Consider the following 17,796-nt stretch of genomic DNA (forward strand, 5'->3'; position numbering starts at 1 on the left):
GCGGGGCGCCCCTCAGAGGCGACGAAACTAAGGTAACTACGCATGCGTTAAGGCAGAGCCTTCCAGGGACACACGTGAGAAGCGACTGGCAGGGCAGAGTGGGCGTGGCCAGGAGTATATTACCGAGTCTCCGCCTGTCCTACCACCCTCGACTAGTGGCCACATTACTACATTCATAGTGTAAAGACTGAGGGAAGCACTCATAGGTTCAGAGCTTTATTCTTTCAGTTTTACTTGAGTTTGTTTTGTTACATAAGTGATACAAATTGTAAAGGCTATCAAAATGTAATAAGAAAAACGTGATAAAATTCTCTCTTGCCCCATCACTTACCACCCCGCTCCTTTCAGGTAATACAGCTTAATTTTCTAGTCTTGTGTGCACACGTTCCTGTATATAGATTTTTGTTTTCATTTAACATGTGGACATTACCTGAAGCCAATAAAAAAGGTAAAATTTGTATTTTTGGCCGGGCGCGGTGGCTCACACCTGTCATCCCAGCACTTTGGGAGGCCAAGGCGGCGGATCACGAGGTCAGGAGATCAAGACCATCCTGGCTAACACGTTGAAACCCCGTCTCTACTAAAAATACACACACACACAAAATTAGCCGGGTGGTGGGCGCCTGTAGTCCCAGGTACTCGGGAGGCTGAGGCAGGAGAATGGCATGAACCCGGGAGGCAGAGCTTTCGGTGAGCGGGGATCGCGCCACTGCACTCCAGCCTGGGCCATAGAACGAGACTCCATCTCAAAAACAAACAAACAAAAAACAACAACAATAACTTGTATTTTTGACACCTGAATAATAAGGTTAAACCATATTTGTTTAGATTGTTTTCCGTTCTCAGCCCCGACAAATAGCGCAACAATAAAAATAAACATCCTTTTGAAGTAGTACTTTTATTTCTGTAGAAAAGATTCCCCAAGCCGGGCGCTGTAGCTCACGCCTGTAATCCCAACATTTTGAGAGGCCGAGGCGGGAGGATTGCTAGAGCCCAGGAGTTCCAAACCGGCCTGGGCAATACGGTGAAACGCCATCTCAACTAAAAATACGAGATAAAAAAAGTCAGGCGTGGTAGTTCGCGCCTGTGGTCCCAGCAACTACGGAGCTGAGGCGGGAGGATCGCTGAGCCCTGCTGGCAGAGGCTTCAGTGAAAGGAGATCGCGCCACTGCACTCCAGCCTGAGTGACCGAGCAAGACTCCGTTTTGAGAGTCCGTCTCAAACACACACACACACACACACACACACACACACACACACACACACACACACACACACACACACACATTTTTCATTTAAAAAGTACAAACCAGAACCTTGTGTGTGAGGCTGGAAACAGAGCCCAAGCAGCTAGAACTCCCAAGTCCTTGAAATTCTCTCCTGTTGATCACATTTTCACCTGTGCTCACTTCACCTGCTCACCAGTTTCCTGGGACTACCCTAAGTGCCTATTTCCAATTAAGACAGCAGAAATTGAGGTGTGGAGAAGTGAAGGGTTCCTCCAGATAATTGAAATTCATCATGTTATAAACTCATTTCATCATGGTATCACCTTCTAACCTGAGCTAGACATTTTAGACATATTACTCCCTAAACACACACACACACACACACACACACACTCTATTTATTGAATACTTGCTACATAGCAGGAACTGTTCTAAGCACTTGCCAGTTATTAATTCATTTAAACTTCACAATTATCCTATGAGGTAAGAACTAATATTATTGTCCCTTTTTTATGGATGAGAAAACGGAGGCACAGAAATAAATTTCCCAAAGCCACACAGCTAAAAAGTGACAGACCCAGGCAGTTTGGCCATATACTTGGTGGTCTTGAACCATTATTCAGTGAGTGTAACTTGTTTCCTCTTCTTTCTTTTCCTTTTTTTTTTTTTTTTTTTTGAGATGAAGTCTCACTCTGCCACCCCAGACTGGAGTGCAGTGGTGCGATCTCGGCCCACTGCAACCTCAGCCTCCCAGGTTCAAGTGATTCTCCTGCCACAGCCTCTCGAGTAGCTGGGACTATAGGTGCCCACCACCACGCCCAGCTAATTTTTATATTTTTAATAGAGATGGGGTTTCATCATGTTGGCCAGGCTGGTCTCGAATTCCTGACCTCAGGTGATCAACCTGCCCTGGACTCCCAAAGTGCTGGGATTATAGCTGTGAGCCACTGCACCCGGCCTCTTTTCCTATTCTATTGGCTTTGTTTAGCTCTTATTTCTTTTCTTTTTCTTTCTTTCTCTTTTTTTTCTTTTTTTGAGATAGAGTCTCGCTCTGTCTCCCAGGCTGGAGTGCAGTGGCGGGATCTCTGCTCACTGTAACCTTTGCTTCCCGGGGTTCAAGCATTTCTCCTGCCTCAGCCTCCCCAGTCACCAGCCACCTGATGTGGCCACGGCAGGCTATTTTTTTTTTTTTTTTAATTTTAGTAGAAACGGGTTTTCACCATGTTGGTCAGGCTGGTCTTAAACTCCTGACCTCAGGTGATCCACCTGCCTCAGCCTCCCAAAGTGCTAGGATTACAGGCGTGAGCTGCGGCACCCAGCCAGCCCTGCAATATTCTTTAAATCAACAATTCAACTTCCAGGACTTTAAGTGACATATTTTTGTTCGTTTGTTTGTTTGTTTTGAGATGGAGTCTCACTGTGTTGCCCAGGCTGGAGTGCAGTGGTGCAAGTGGAGTGCAGTGGAGCCACTGTGCCTGGCTGCTATATACTTTTGAATTTGCATACTTTTGAAATGACTCAAGTGCTAAATTATTTTCTGCAGCATAATTGTTTGAAATAGCAAAAAAATTGAAAATAATGTAAATTTCTATTGGCAGGCGTTGGTTAAATTATGGCACACTCAAACAATATAATGCTCTTTAACGGTGTTTAAAAAAAAAAAAGCTAGGCTGGGCTCACGCCTGTAATCCCAACACTTCAGGAGGCCAAGGAGGGTGGATCACGAGGTCAGGGGATCAAGACCATCCTGGCTAACACAGTGAAACCTGGTCTCTATTAAAAATACGAAAAATTAGCTGGGCATGGTGGTGGGCGCCTATAGTACCAGCTACTCGGGAGGCTGGGGCAGGAGAATGGCATGAACCCGGGAGGCAGAGCTTGCAGTGAGCCGAGATTGTGCCACTGCACTTCAGCCTGGGTGACAGAGCGAGACTCTGTCTCAAAAAAAAAAAAAAAAAAAGCTAAGGAGGCTGTGCGTGTATTGATGTGGAATAATCTTCAAGATACAATATTAAGTAAAAACTGGTGCAGAACATGGTATATAGTGTGGCATCATTTGTGTAACTAATGGTAATAATATATGTTTTTTTCTCACATGTACATAAAATACCACTGGAAGGATACGCAAGAAATTTTTAATGTTGGGCCAGGTGCAGTGGTTCACACCTGTAGTCCCAGAACTTTGGGAGGCTGAGATGGGTGGATTATTTGAGGTCAGGAGTTCGAGACCAACCTGGCCAATATGGTGAAACCCTGTCTCTACTAAAAATACAAAAATTAGCTGGGCATGGTGGTGGGCGCTTGTAGTCCCAGCTACTCGGGAGGCTGAGGCAGGAAAATTGCTTGAACTTTGGAGGCTGAGGTTGCAGTGAACTGAGATCATACCACTGCCCTCCAGCCTGGGTGAGAGAGTGAGACCCTGTCTCAAAAAAAAAAAAAAAAAAAAGACAGAAATTGTTAACATTGGTTGTTTGTGAAGAGAGAACAGAAGGTTAAAGAGGAGTAAGAATTTTCACAGTACACCATTTTGTACCTTTTGAAATTTCACCCAGCACTTTGGGAGGCCTAGGCAGGTGGATCACCTGAGGACAGGAGTTCCAGACCAGCGTGGCCAACATGGTAAAACCCCGTTTCTACTAAAAATACAAAAAATGAGCTGGGCATGGTGGCGGGTGCCTGTAATCCCAGCTACTGGGGAGGCTGAGGCAGGAGAATCACTTGAACCCCGGGAGGTAGTGGTTGCAGTGAGCCGAGGTCACGCCATTATACTCCAGCTTGGGCGGCAGAGCGAGACTCCATCTCAAAAAAAAAAAAGAAAAGAAAAAAGAAATTTGAAACTTGAAAATGGATAGCCTATTCAAAAAGGTTAGATTAAAAATAAAAAGGAAAGGAAAATATTTGGAAAGTATGTATATATGTGTGTGTGTATATATATATATGCACAAATGGACTTTATAGCAATTACCTTTGGAAAGAAGGAATGGGAAACAAGGCAGTAATCTAATAAGTTTTTGCCTTCTTTTTTTTTTTTTTTTTTTTTGACAGAGTCTCGCTCTGTCACCCCGGCTGGAGTGCAGTGGGGTGATCTCGGCTCTCTGCAAGCTCCACCTCCGGGTTCACGCCATTCTCCTGCCTTATCCGCCTGCCCCCCAGTAGCTGGGACTACAGGCGTCCGCCACCACGCCCGGCTAATCTTTTGTATTTTTAGTAGAGATGAGGTTTCACCGTGTTAGCCAGGATGATCTCGATCTCCTGACCTCGGGATCCACCCGCCTCGGCGTCCCAAAGTGCTGGGATTACAGGCGTGGCCTTTTTATGTATGTATTTATTTATTTTGAGACAGAGTCTTACTCTGTTGCCCAGGCTGGAGTGCCATGGCATGATCTTGGCTCACTGCAACCTCCGCCTTCCAGGTTCAAGCGATTCTCCTGCCTCAGCCTCCCGAGTAGCTGGGACTATAGGTGCCTGCCACCATGCCTGGCTAATTTTTGTAGTTTTAGTAGAGATGGGGTTTCATCGTGTTAGCCAGGATGGTCTTGATCTCCTGACCTTGTGATCCACCTGCTTCGGCCTCCCAAAGTGCTGGGATTACAGGCATGAGCCACCACGCCCAGACCTACTTTTTGCGTTTTTATCCTTAGGTAATGTTTGAAAAAATTGTTTTACAATATGCATGTATTACCTTTATAATAATAATTTTTAAAATGTTGATTCAAAACACAAATGTAGAACCCCAACACCTACCAGACACACCCACATTAGTGGTGGGAGAGTCCTGGCCCAATATAACTTCTCTGTAGACCAATTGGACCTATAAATTGTCAGTTTGAGGTGGGTGGAAGGAGTGATTAAGAACATCAGGTTAGCAGAGATCATGTGATCAATAAGACCAAACAAACCGAAGGTCCATGGGCTGCAACTCCCTGAATCTCCATACCAAGGACTATCTGGCCACCCAGGCTGGAGTGCAGTTGCACGAGCATAGCTCACTGCAACCTCCATCTTCTGGGCCTTAGCAATCCTCCCACCTCAGTCTCCCAAGCAGCTAGGATTACAGGCACGTGTCACCATGCCCAGCTACTTTTTTATTTTTTAGTAGAGATGAGATCTTACTATGTCGCCCAGGCTGGTCTCAAACTCCTGGGCTCAAGTGATCCTCCCACCTCAGCCTCCCAAACTCCTGAGATTATAGGCGTGGGCCACCACATCCAGTCTCCCCTCTCTCGAACAGCATTCATACTGGCTTCTCGTGGATTTACTTTAGGTTGCTCATCTTTTTCTGCTTCCACAGATAATCCACTTCTTCCAACTGATGCATCTTTTCTTAGATTACTGGAGAAAGTCAGATAATTGTCAAACCTGTGATTCTCTTGTGACTGCATATTGATGGTCTCATTAATCGTGTGTTTATCGTGCAACTTATGTTAAGAAGATGTTAACTCAGAGGTTAATCTCTGAGTTCCTGGAGGGAACACACTGCAGTCCTCAAGTGCTGACATCAACCCTTTATTTATTTATTTATTTATTTATTTATTTATTTATTTATGATGGAGTCTTGCTCTCTTGCCCAGGCCGGAGTGCAGTGTCGTGATCTCGGATCACTGCAACCTCTGCCCCCGAGTTCAAGCGATTCTCCTGCCTCAGCCTCCCAAGTAGCTGGGATTACAGCCACGTGCCACCAAGCCCAGCTAATTTTTGTATTTTTAGTAGAGACGGGGTTTCAACATGTTGGGCCAGGCTGGTCTCGAACTCCTGACCTCAGGTGATCCACCCACCTCGGTCTCCCAAAGTGCTGGGATTACAGGTATGAGCCACTGTGCCCAACCTTTATTTTTATTTTACTTTTCCACACAACACCAACATAACTGACATCAATCCTAATCTGCTTTTCACCTGATCTGCACCTTGCCCTGAGTTTCTTTGCATCAAATCAAATCATATATCTCTCTTGTCCCCCTCCCCACATCCTCCCTTTACCTCCCTGGCAGCCTAACCAGTACAATTGAGTATCTTGTTCTGGTGCAGGCAAAGTCTAGTATTTTCCATGGAAGACTTTGATTCCTCTGTCTGCATTTTCCTTGGAGGCTTACTCAAGCTAAGGAAGGGAGCAGTCCCACATCCAGGAGTCAGAAACAGAGACCAATTATCAGGTCTCTGCTAACAGTGCATGACTAGAGTTGTGTCTCTATACTATGTGGTATTGCTGTTAAAACCCAGTCCAGCGTGGTCCCATGGATACATGTCTCCACTGAAGTGGCTGCTTGCTGGTCCAAGTCACTGCATAAGCCCAAGTGATGCCCTCCCAGTTAGATTCCAAGGTTATGGCTCTCAATTCATACTCATATGCTAGGTTACTGTTGACTAGAATATTAGGCCATCGTGGCTGGATATGAGGGCTTTGATTCTCCATCATCTGCTGTACTAAAACCAATCCTCTTCAGCCAAACCCACAATGAGTCTTGCTCAGCAATTTAGATACTCCCTTTCTTTCTAGTGACTTCTCTTAAAAGCTTCCCTGCCAATTGGCTCATACACCACTCTATCAAAGTTCCCTAACTTCAGACTTTGGAGAGTAGGTGCTATGATTTTCTTCCCTCTGCTCTTAAGCGATCCCTTGGGGCTGGGCGCAGTGGCTCATGCCTATAATCCCAGCACTGTGGGAGGCTGAGGTGGGTGGATCACTTGAGGTCAGGAGTTCGAGACCAGTTTGGTCAACATGGTGAAACCCTGTCTCTACTAAAAATACAAAAATTAGCCAGGCATGTGGCGGATGCCTGTAATTCCAGCTACTCTGGAGGCTGAGGAAGGAGAATTGCTTGAACCCGGGAGGCAAAGGTTTCAGTGAGCCGGAATCACACCACTGCCTTCCAGCCTGGGTGACAGAATGAAACTCTGTCTCAAAAAGAAAGAAAAGATTGCTGGGATGATGATCAGAATCATGACCACCATCTGCATCATCATATATTATGTATTAATTTCCTATGACTGACATAACAAGTTACCACACCGGGTGCCTTAAAACAACAGAAATTTATTTTCTCACAGTTCTGAAGGCCGAAGTCCAAAATCAAGGTGTTGGTAAGACCATACCGGTACCAGAATCTCTAGGGGAGAAAGAATCCTTTCTTCACTCTTCTAGTTTCTGGTGGTTCCAGGCAAGGGTTCCTTGGCTTGTGGCTGTGTGATTCCAATCTCTGTCTCTGTGTTCACATGGTCTTTTTCTCTGTCTCCCTGTGTCTTCTCCTCTTTTTTTTTTTTTTTTTTAAGAACAATTGTCATTGGATTTAAGACTTACCTAGATAATTTAGGATGAATTTATCTTGAGATTCTTAATTATATTTGCAAAGACCATTTTTCCAAATAAGGTCACATTCCAGGGCTTAGGACACAGATATATCTTTTCTGGGGCCCTCATACAAACCTCTACATAATATTTTATAGGTGAGGAAATTTGGGACGAGAGAGATTAAGGAATTCACCCACAGCAAATTAGTCCCCTTCTACCACAGAGTTCTGCCCACTTAAGAACAGCAGATTTTACAAAACTTCACACACTAAAACAATCTGGTTACACTCTTCTTATAGGACATTTGATTTCTGCTGAGCCTACATTTGCATAACTAAAGGGATCATTCAAGTCTGCCACCTCTAGGTGAGCTTCTAGTTTCAGGTGGACCTTACCAAGCATGATGACATTATGTTACATTACATCATAAAATTATGGCCCACTGTCCCATCCTAAGAACCTTAGGCATTGAAGAATTAAAATCCATGGACTTATTCTAGCCAATAAATTCAACCTCTAACTTACTTTAGTAGCCATTTCCCTGAACAGGAACAATACAGACTGGCTTGTGTTTCATCTCATTGTAGAATGCAAGAGTGAGAAGGCTGAGAAACAGGGAGGTGAAATAATATAAAGTGTGTATAACAGATTTCAAATCTCTTGTGAAAGGAAGTCTACCAGGTTTTATTATACTTCAGATTATACTTCAGCTCAGAGATGGTTCTGTGGTTGTGGAGCTGACCTTGTAGGGATTCTTCACCAACTTGGCACACCGAAAAATCATCACTATTAGGAACAGAAACAGAAGAACAACAAAGGCAATGGCAAAGCCTTTGTCCACATCAACACTGTTGGACAGGCTTGAATCTTCCATGGGGACTTGCACCTCGTTACTGTTGTCCAGCTCCAGCTACTTCCTCAGGTATAGCTTCAGATTTGTCATATTCCTAGACAAAGGAGGATAAAACAGGCTTATTGGTTTGTGTGTGTATGTGTTTTCTTAATAACACTGTGAAAAACCAAAAAGGGACCAAGGGTTGAAAAAATATCGGCAAGATTTACTTAAGAAGCAGTTACAAAACTGATAAAGTTGATATAGATGACTGACAAGATACACACATACAAGTATCTGTGTGTAAAATATCTGGAGAATTACTCCGAGGCAGAACGTGAGCAATGTATATAACCTAGAAATCAGGCGGGCCTTCCTTGTCCCCTAAGATCCAGGTAAAACTGTCTTCGACATCTGAATTCTGTGTTAAGTCAAAATCCTCCTCTAAGATTACTTCAAATTCCAAGAGTACTTATTGTACCTAGTTTGTTGTATAGTCTTAACTCACTGGCTATGAACATGAAATTGTTTTATTTTTTCTGATCACTATATTTAATTGTACCGTCATTCTCATATCTTCATGAAAAATCAGGTATATCCCAGAAGTGATCAATTTCAATTATTAAAACTTACAGGCTGGGCGCAGTGGCTCACACCTGTAATCCCAGCACTTTGTGAGACCAAGGCGGGTGGATCATCTGAGGTCAGGAGTTTGAGACCAGCCTGGACGACATGATGAAACCCCGTCTCTACTAAAAATACAAAAATTAGCCGGGTGTGGTGGCGGGCACCTGTAATCCCAACTACTCAGGAGGTTGAGGCGGAATTGCTTGAATCCGGGAAGCAGGTTGCAGTAAGCTGAGACCAAGTCATTGGACTTCAGCCTGGGCAACAGAGCGAGACTCCGTCTCAAAACAAAACAAAACAAAAATTAGCCAGGCGTGGTGATGCATGCCTGTAGCCCCAGCTACTTGGGAGGCTGAGGCAGGAGAATCACTTGAAACTGGGAGGCAAAAGTTGCAGTGAGCCGAGATCATGGCACTGCACTAGAGCCCGGACGGCAGAGTGAGACTGTCTCAAAAAAAAAAAAAAAAAAAAGAGAGTCCAGAAATAAACCCATATGTCTATGACCAAGTAATTTTTAACTAGGGTACCAAGAACATTCAGTGAGGAAAGAAAACAAATGGTGCTGGGACAGCTGGATCACCACATGCAAAAGAATTAAGTTAGACCCTTATTTTGAAATGAACCCAATAGTCTCATAGTTTTTTTTTGTATCAACAGAAATTGACCCTTCTTGCTGGGTGTGGCGGCTCATGCCTATAATACCAGCATTTTCAGAGGCCGAGGAGGGCAGATCACCTGAAGTCAGGAGTTCCAGATCAGCCTGGCCAACATGGCGAAACCCCATGTCTACTAAAAATATAAAAATTAGCTGGGTATGGTGGCACACACCTGTAATCCCAGCTACTCAGGAGGCTGAGGCAGGAAAATTGCTTGAACCCGGGAGGCAGAGGTTGCAGTGAGTTGAGATCAAGCCACTGCATTCCAGCCTGGGCGACAGAGGGAGACCTCGTCTCAAAAAAACAAACAAACAAGCAAACAAAAGCAAAAACAAACAAACAAAAAACAGAAAAAAGAAAAAGAAATTGACCTTCTGGTCTTAAAGCTTAAAACTTACATTTGTTTTATTTTGAGTTCCTTCTTCAGGAAAGGACCACCAGGCCTCTCAAAAAAAGTATCAAGGAACTGAAACTCAACCAGATCATCCCATCCTGACAATGAAGTACAAGACCCCTCATTGGTCACGAGTGCTTTCTTGGCCTCCTGAGTTCCTGTTTTCCTATACATCGTTACATTTCTTCTTTACTATATAAACCTCTAATTTTAGTTGGTCAGGGAAATGGATTTGTGACTGAGCTGCAGCACCTGAGTAAAGCCTTCTTCCTTGGCAATACCTGTCGTCTCAGTGGCAGGTACTGCTCATTTTTCTGTGTGGTGAGCAACAGGACATAAACTGAACTCCTGGTGTTTTGGTAACAATTTCACACCACATAGAAAGATAAACTTAAAGTGAATCAAAGACCTAAATGTAAAGATTCTTAGATATGACACCAAAATCATGAGCAACAAAAAAGAGATAAACTGGACTTCATTAAAATTTAAGACTTTTTTTTTTGAGACAGGGTCTCACTCTGTCACCCAGGCTGGAGTGCTGTGGTGCCATCTGGGGTCACTGCAGCCTCTACTTCCCAGGCTAAATTGATCCTCTCATCTCAACCTCCCAAGTAGCTGGGACTATAGGTGCACATCATCATGCCTGGCTAATTGTTTTTTGTTTGTTTGTTTTGGTAGAGATGGAGTTTCACCATGTTGCCCAGGCTGGTCTCAAACTCCTGGGCTCAAGAGATCTGTCCTCTTTAGCCTCCGAAAGTATTAGGATTGTAGGCATGAGCTACTGTGCTTGGACAAAACTTGTGTACTTTTTTTTTTTTTTTTGAGACGGAGTCTTGCTCTGTCACCCAGGCTGGAGTGCAATGGCGTCATCTCGGCTCACTGCAACCTCCGCCTCCCAGGTTCAAGTGATTCTTCTGCCTCAGCCTCCCAAATAGCTGGGATTATAGGCGCCCCCCAGCATGCCCAGCTAATTTTTGTATTTTTAGTAGAGTCGGGGTTTCACCATGTTGCCCAGGTTGGTCTTGAACTTCTGGGCTAAAGTGATCCTCCACCCACCTTGGCCTCCCAAGGTGCTGGGATTACAGGCGTGACCCACCGCGCCTGGCCAACTTTTGTACTTTAAGCAGAAGATTATTATCAAGAAAATGGGCTGGACGCAGTGGCTTACGCCTGGCCAGTACTTTGGGAGGATGAGGTGGGAGGATCACTTGAGGTCAGGAGTTTGAGACCAGCCTGGGTAGTATGGAGATACCTTGTTTCTTAATTTTTTTTTTTAATTAGCTAGGTGTGTGGCATGTGTGTGTGGTCCTAGCTACTGGAGAGGTGGAGGCAGAAGGATCCTTTGAGCCCAGGAGTTCAGGGTTATAGTGAGCTATGATCACACCACTGTAATCCAGCCTGGGGTGACAGAGAGAGGCCTGGTAACCAAAGTTACAACGGAACAATGAAAAGACAAACAACTCAATTAAAAATTAGGCAAAGGATCTGAATAGAAATATCTTTTTCTGCATAAGGAATATATGCAAATGGCCAATAAACACATTTTTTAAATGGTCAACATAATTAATCATCAGGGAAATGGAAATAAAACTTCAAGATACCACTTCACACCTACTGGGATGACTAGAATCAAGTCAGATTAAGTGTTGGCAAGGGTATAAAGTAATTGAAACCCTCATTGATTGTTGGTGGGAATGTAAAGTAGTGAAGTTACTTTGGAAAACAGTCTGGAAGTTCCTTGAATTATTAAACATAAGAGTTACTGGCCAGGTACGGTGGCTCACGCCTACTATCCCAGCACTTTGGGCAGCCAAGGTGGGTGGAGGATCACTTTAGCCCAGGAGTTCAAGACCAACCTGGGCAACATGGCAAGCCTTCCTCTCTACAGAAAATACAAAAATTAGCTGGATGTAGTGGCACGCACCTGTAATCCCAGCTACTCAGGAGGCGGAGGTGGGAGGATCACCTGAGCCTGGGAGGCTGGGAGGCTGCAGTGAGCTTTGATCACACCACTACACTCCAGCCTGAGTGACAGAGTGAGACACTGTCTAAAAAAAAAAAAAAAAAAAGCCACCATGTGACCTAGCAATTCCACTCCTATGGCTGTTCCCAGGAGAACTGAAAACATGTGACCACACAAAAACTTACACAGGAATGTTTGTAGCAGCATTATTCATCATAGCCAAAAGGTAGAAACAACCCAAAAGTCCATCAACTTACAAATGGATAAGCAAAATATGGTATGTCTACACGATAGACATATTGGCCTTAAAAAGGAAGTATTGATACATGCTACTTGGATGAAACTTTTTTTTTTTGGATGAACCCCAGAAGCATTAAGCTGAGTGAAAGAAACAAGTCACAAACTCCCCCAGCATATTATATAATTCTATTCATATGTAAGTCTAGAATAGAGAAATCTATAGAGACAGATTAGTGGTTGCTTAGAGCTGGAGGTGGGGGATGAGGGGTGAAAGTTAAATGGTACAGGGTTTCTTTTGGAGGTGATAAGAATGTTCTAAAATTGTGGTAGTGGGCCGGGCGCGGTGGCTCAAGCCTGTAATCCCAGCACTTTGGGAGGCCGAGACGGGCGGATCACAAGGTCAGGAGATCGAGACCATCCTGGCTAACACGGTGAAACCCCGTCTCTACTAAAAAATACAAAAAACTAGCCGGGTGAGGCGGCGGGCGCCTGTAGTCCCAGCTACTCGGGAGGCTGAGGCAGGAGAATGGCCTGAACCCGGGAGGCGGAGCTTGCAGTGAGCTGAGATCCGGCCACTGCACTCCAGCCTGGGCAACAGAGCAAGACTCCGTCTCAAAAAAAAAAAATAAATAAAATAAATAAAATAAAAATAAAATAAAATTGTGGCAGTGGTTAAACGTTTCTGTGAATGTGCTAAAAACCATTCAATTGTACGTTTGAAATGTTTGAATTGTATATGATTATATCTCAATAGAGCTGATTTTTGTAAAGCCTTAGTTCAGTTTTAAATTCCTAATGTTATAGAGGATTCAGAGTTCAATAGCTCTTCTCCCTTTTCAGGCTGCTGCTTCTGCTTTGTATAGGATCAGGAAGAAAGAAAGGGGAAAATGTGAAGTGTTTCTCTATTTAATGAATAATTGTGGCCAACTGTGAGTAGGTGACCTTGTCTTACTCTGGTTAGATCTGGTGGTTTCAGAGTGAAGGATGTTTGTAGTTTTTTGAGTAGCGTTTATCTTCATTCTGGACTTTTCTGTCATTGAAGACCCCTTCGAATGGTGCTGCTTATCGTCTCTTCTCCAAACCTAAACTCAGGTTGGCTATCCCATGACTTGGTACAGTGTTCTCCTGGCACCTCCCACTGCTCCTGCTCCTTCGGAGACACCTGAAGTCCTTTAGGGGGAGTTGCCAGACTGTGATGGGTTGGTGGGATTGGCCACATTTTCTTCCTAGGCATACTTCACCAAGGTACATATAAACCCTGCCAGCACAGATTATTCCAGTGGGCCTTCCACTTTCAGAACTCTCTAGCCAAGAAACTGACATGATTTTTAATGTTTGCACAGGTTAAAAACTCACACCATGCTTTATTCCAACCTGACCAGAGTGGGTTGGCAGGTTCTACAGTTTAAAGCATCTGTCTAGGGAATGAAATATTGTTAGTCTCTCCTTGCTGGTGTCACCAATTGTACCAATGTCTCTCTTGGCATGCCCTCATCTTTGGCTTTGGGAGGAAGGGGAAGTACTTTTATCTTTTTTGCTTAGCATCACAAATACTGTACATCCCATAATGCCAATAATGAGAATTCCCAGTTGTCCTCCCAATTCATTCTTTTTGCTGTTGTTGTTTTTGAGACAGGGTCTCACTCTGCCACCCAGGCTGGAGTGCAGTGGCATGGTCATAGCTCACTGCAGCCTCAGCCTCTTGGGCTCAAGTGATCCTCCTGCCTGAGCCTCCTGGATAGCTGTGACTACAGGTGCCCACCACCATGCTTGGCTAATTTTTAAATTTTTTGTAGAGATGAGGTCTTACTATGATGCCCAGGCTGGTTTCAAACTCCTGGGCTCAAGCAACACTCTGCCCACCTCAGCCTCCCAAAGTGCTGGGATTACAAGCATGAGCCACTGTACCCAGCCCCAGTTCATTCTTTTTTTTTTTTTTTTTTTTTTGAGATGGAATCTCGCTCTGTCCCCAGGCTGGAGTGCAGTGGCACGATCCTGGTTCACTGCAAGCTCCACCTCCTGAGTTCATGCCATTCTCCTGCCTCAGCCACCCTAGTAGCTGGGACTATAGGCACCCGCCACCACTCCCGGCTAATTTTTTGTATTTTTAGTAGAGACAGGGTTTCACTGTGTTAACCAGGATGGTCTCGATCTCCTGACCTCGTGATCCACCTGCCTCGTCCTCCCAAAGTGCTGGGATTACAGGCATGAGCCACCGCGTCCGGCCTCATTCTTTATATATACTGTGGTGGGACAAGGAGTGGGAGTTGGTGGAGATATGATTGACTAAGCCAACTTCTCATGAGATTTGGAAGAGGTTCTGGCTCCAATTGTTAAAGCTTTCTTTAGATTATAAGTAGTATTGTGCCTTCAATAAGACTTGACCACAATTCTGGGGCAACAGGGTAAGTTGCACTCATATCTTTTACACTGGATTTTCATGCCACCTCCTGGACTCCACTCACATATGCAGATGGTATGGGCGGATAAGACCAGGTGCCATGGCTCACACCTATAATCCCAGCACTTTGGGAGGCCGAGGTGGGGTGGAATCACCTGAGGTCAGGAGTTGGAGACCAGCCTAGCCAACATGATGAAACCCTATCTCTACTAAAAATACAAAAACTAGCTGGGCATGGTGGCATGTGCCTGTAATCTCAGCTATTTGGGAGGCTGAGGCAGGAGAATCACTTGAATCCGGGAGGTGAAAGTTGCAGTGAGCCAAAATTGTACCACTGCACTCCAGCCTGGGTGACAGAATGAGACTCGGCCTCAAAAAAAAAAAAATGAAAAAAGAATGGGCAGATTTTGCAAGTTCCTCATGAAGGGTGATGTGTGTGTGTGTGTGTGTGTGTGTGTATGTGTGTGTGGTTTATTTTTAATTATCATAAGTCTTATGATCACACATAATTTTATAATTTGTGTATATCTCCTCTACTTTAATCCTTTGAAGTTGGCAAAAGAATCATTCCCAATCACAAATACATAGCAGTTCTACAGTGTTATGTTTCTGAATGGCTGTTTAAAGACAATCCTAGCCGGGCGCGGTGGCTCAAGCCTGTAATCCCAGCACTTTGGGAGGCCGAGACGGGCGGATCACGAGGTCAGGAGATCGAGACCATCCTGGCTAACACGGTGAAACCCCGTCTCTACTAAAAAATACAAAAAAAAACTAGCCGGGCGAGGTGGCGGGCGCCTGTAGTCCCAGCTACTCGGGAGGCTGAGGCAGGAGAATGGCGTAAACCCGGGAGGCGGAGCTTGCAGTGAGCTGAGATCCGGCCACTGCACTCCAGCCTGGGCGACAGAGTAAGACTCCGTCTCAAAAAAAAAAAAAAAAAAAAAAAAAAAGACAATTCTAAATTATAACTTAGTTTGACTTAGATTGTAAAGCATTCAAGAGTAAAGCTTAGGCCGGGCGCGGTGGCTCAAGCCTGTAATCCCAGCACTTTGGGAGGCCGAGACGGGCGGATCACGAGGTCAGGAGATCGAGACCATCCTGGTTAACACGGTGAAACCCCGTCTCTACTAAAAAATACAAAAAACTAGCCGGCCGAGGTGGCGGACGCCTGTAGTCCCAGCTACTCGGGAGGCGGAGGCAGGAGAATGGCGTGAACCCGGGAGGCGGAGCTTGCAGTGAGCTGAGATCCGGCCACTGCACTCCAGCCTGGGTGACAGTGCGAGACTCCGTCTCAAAAAAAAAAAAAAAAAAAAAGAGTAAAGCTTAACTTGCTACTATTTTAAAAGCATGTGACCTTATAGATCATCTATAAAATGTGAGAAGTGTTAAATAATGTTTGATATTACACATAAAACACACTAAAATGCCTTTCAATAAGTAAAAGGAACCATTTTAAATACAGGGAATTCTAATTAGATTGGCATAGTTAAGGCCAAAAATATAAGGTAGACATGGCTACCTTATTTATTTTCAACCCTTGCTTTTATGAACACAAAACACAGGTGAATCTTGCTTGGTTCTGAGACAGTGAAGGAATTTCTCCAGTATTTAAATACATTCACATAACCAGTTATATAAATCTAAATATAAAACCAATCTCCAGTAAGTTTTAAGATGGCACTCACCATCTTTGTGAAAAGTTTAACATTACTAATGAAGTCTAATCATATCTTTAGAAGGGGTAAACAGTGATAGCATTTACTGAATTGGAATTACTATTAAAATTCAAACACTGAACATATTCATTTAACCACAAGCTAATCTTAGTTTTGAATCAGGACTGCCCAACAAAATATTCTGTCAGTCATTCATGATCTGAATTCTGTTGTATGAGCTCTATTAAAGTATGGTACACATAAACAATTCATGAGACATTTGTTTTGCAATAAATAAGGCAGTGGCCAATTATTACTCATTAGTAGCTTTTTTGAGATGAGCTGTCAAGTCGGCCTTTTCTACCTTATTTTTAATGCCGGCAAAGATCATTTTTGTTCCAGGGATGTACTTCTTGAGATTCTCCAAATACTCCATCAGTGTATCCTCTCCCCAGGTGATGCGTTTGTTCTTATTGGCATCTGTGTAAGAGAATCCAACGGCCTGACCTGTCTTCTGCCCAAAGAGACCATGGAGATTAGGCACAGTCTTGTGCTTGCCTCCCTTTTCCATGGTGAGACACTGGGCACACTTCTGAACAAAAATCTTCTTGCCTTTCTCAACATCACCCATATTTAATTCTCTTTGTCGTCACTGGCGCAATGAAGGTTCCCACTCTGAAGCCGGACATCCCACTCTCTCCATAAAGGGTGATTTTTTTTTTTTTTTTTGAGACAGAGTTTTGTACTGTCGCCCAGGCTGGAGTGCAATGGCGCAATCTCTGCTCACTGCAACCTCTGCCTCCCAGGTTCAGGCAATTCTCCTGCCTCAGCCTCCCAAGTAGCTGGGATTACAGGCGCCCACCACCATTCCAGCAAATTTTTTGTATTTTTAGTAGGGACGGGGTTTAACTATGTTGGCCAGGCTGGTCTTGAACTCCTGACCTCATGATCCGCCCACCTCAGCCTCCCAAAGTGCTGGGATTACAGGCGTGAGCCACCATGTCTGGCCAGAAGGGTGATTTTTATGTTTTTTATTTTTTATTATTATTTTTTTCATGTCATACTGCTGTCTTTTAATTAAAAAAAAAAAAATCAAAGAAAACATCTGGCCAGGGCTAGGTTAAGACAAACAGGAACACTTCAGAATCCAAGGCAGGGAAAGGCTGTTGGCCTCCCTTCAGAGGACTGCAGAGGTGGGAAGAGGGAGGGACAGATCATGAACAAAAGTACTTACAAATTACAAACCCACCCCCCACCCCTCAATAAAAAGAGAAGAAAAAGCCCCATCACTTAACAGAAGGGTGATTTTTTAATAAAATATGTTGTTGTGACAGAATGATCAGATTTTCAAAACAAAACATAGGGATTGGCAGAACAGACGCATCAGGTTATTAAAAGGAGACTACTTCTGTTTCAATTACAGCTGTGCCATAAAGGCCAAAATAAAACAATAGATAGCAGGAACCCCATGTTCCAAAGAGGGATCTGATAACCAGGCATTGCAGAGCAAGTAGCT

General features: G+C 44.1%; 2 protein-coding genes across 2 annotated transcripts; both read right to left on the bottom strand.

The window, feature by feature from the left end:
* Positions 1–7,398: 7,398 nt before the first annotated feature.
* CTXND2 (cortexin domain containing 2) lies at positions 7,399–8,798 on the bottom strand. Its single transcript, XM_045364231.2, has one exon. The coding sequence runs from the start codon at positions 8,387–8,389 to the stop codon at positions 8,222–8,224; it is 168 nt and encodes a 55-aa protein (XP_045220166.2). The 5' UTR covers positions 8,390–8,798; the 3' UTR covers positions 7,399–8,221.
* Positions 8,799–16,198: 7,400 nt separating this feature from the next.
* LOC107130218 (cytochrome c-like) lies at positions 16,199–16,911 on the bottom strand. The gene has a single exon (XM_045364234.2). It carries the CDS (start codon positions 16,909–16,911, stop codon positions 16,594–16,596), a length of 318 nt encoding a protein of 105 aa, XP_045220169.2. The 3' UTR covers positions 16,199–16,593.
* Between the last annotated feature and the right edge of the window lie 885 nt (positions 16,912–17,796).

Source organism: Macaca fascicularis, chromosome 1, assembly GCF_037993035.2.
Source record: "Macaca fascicularis isolate 582-1 chromosome 1, T2T-MFA8v1.1".
NCBI classification, from domain to species: domain Eukaryota; kingdom Metazoa; phylum Chordata; class Mammalia; order Primates; family Cercopithecidae; genus Macaca; species Macaca fascicularis.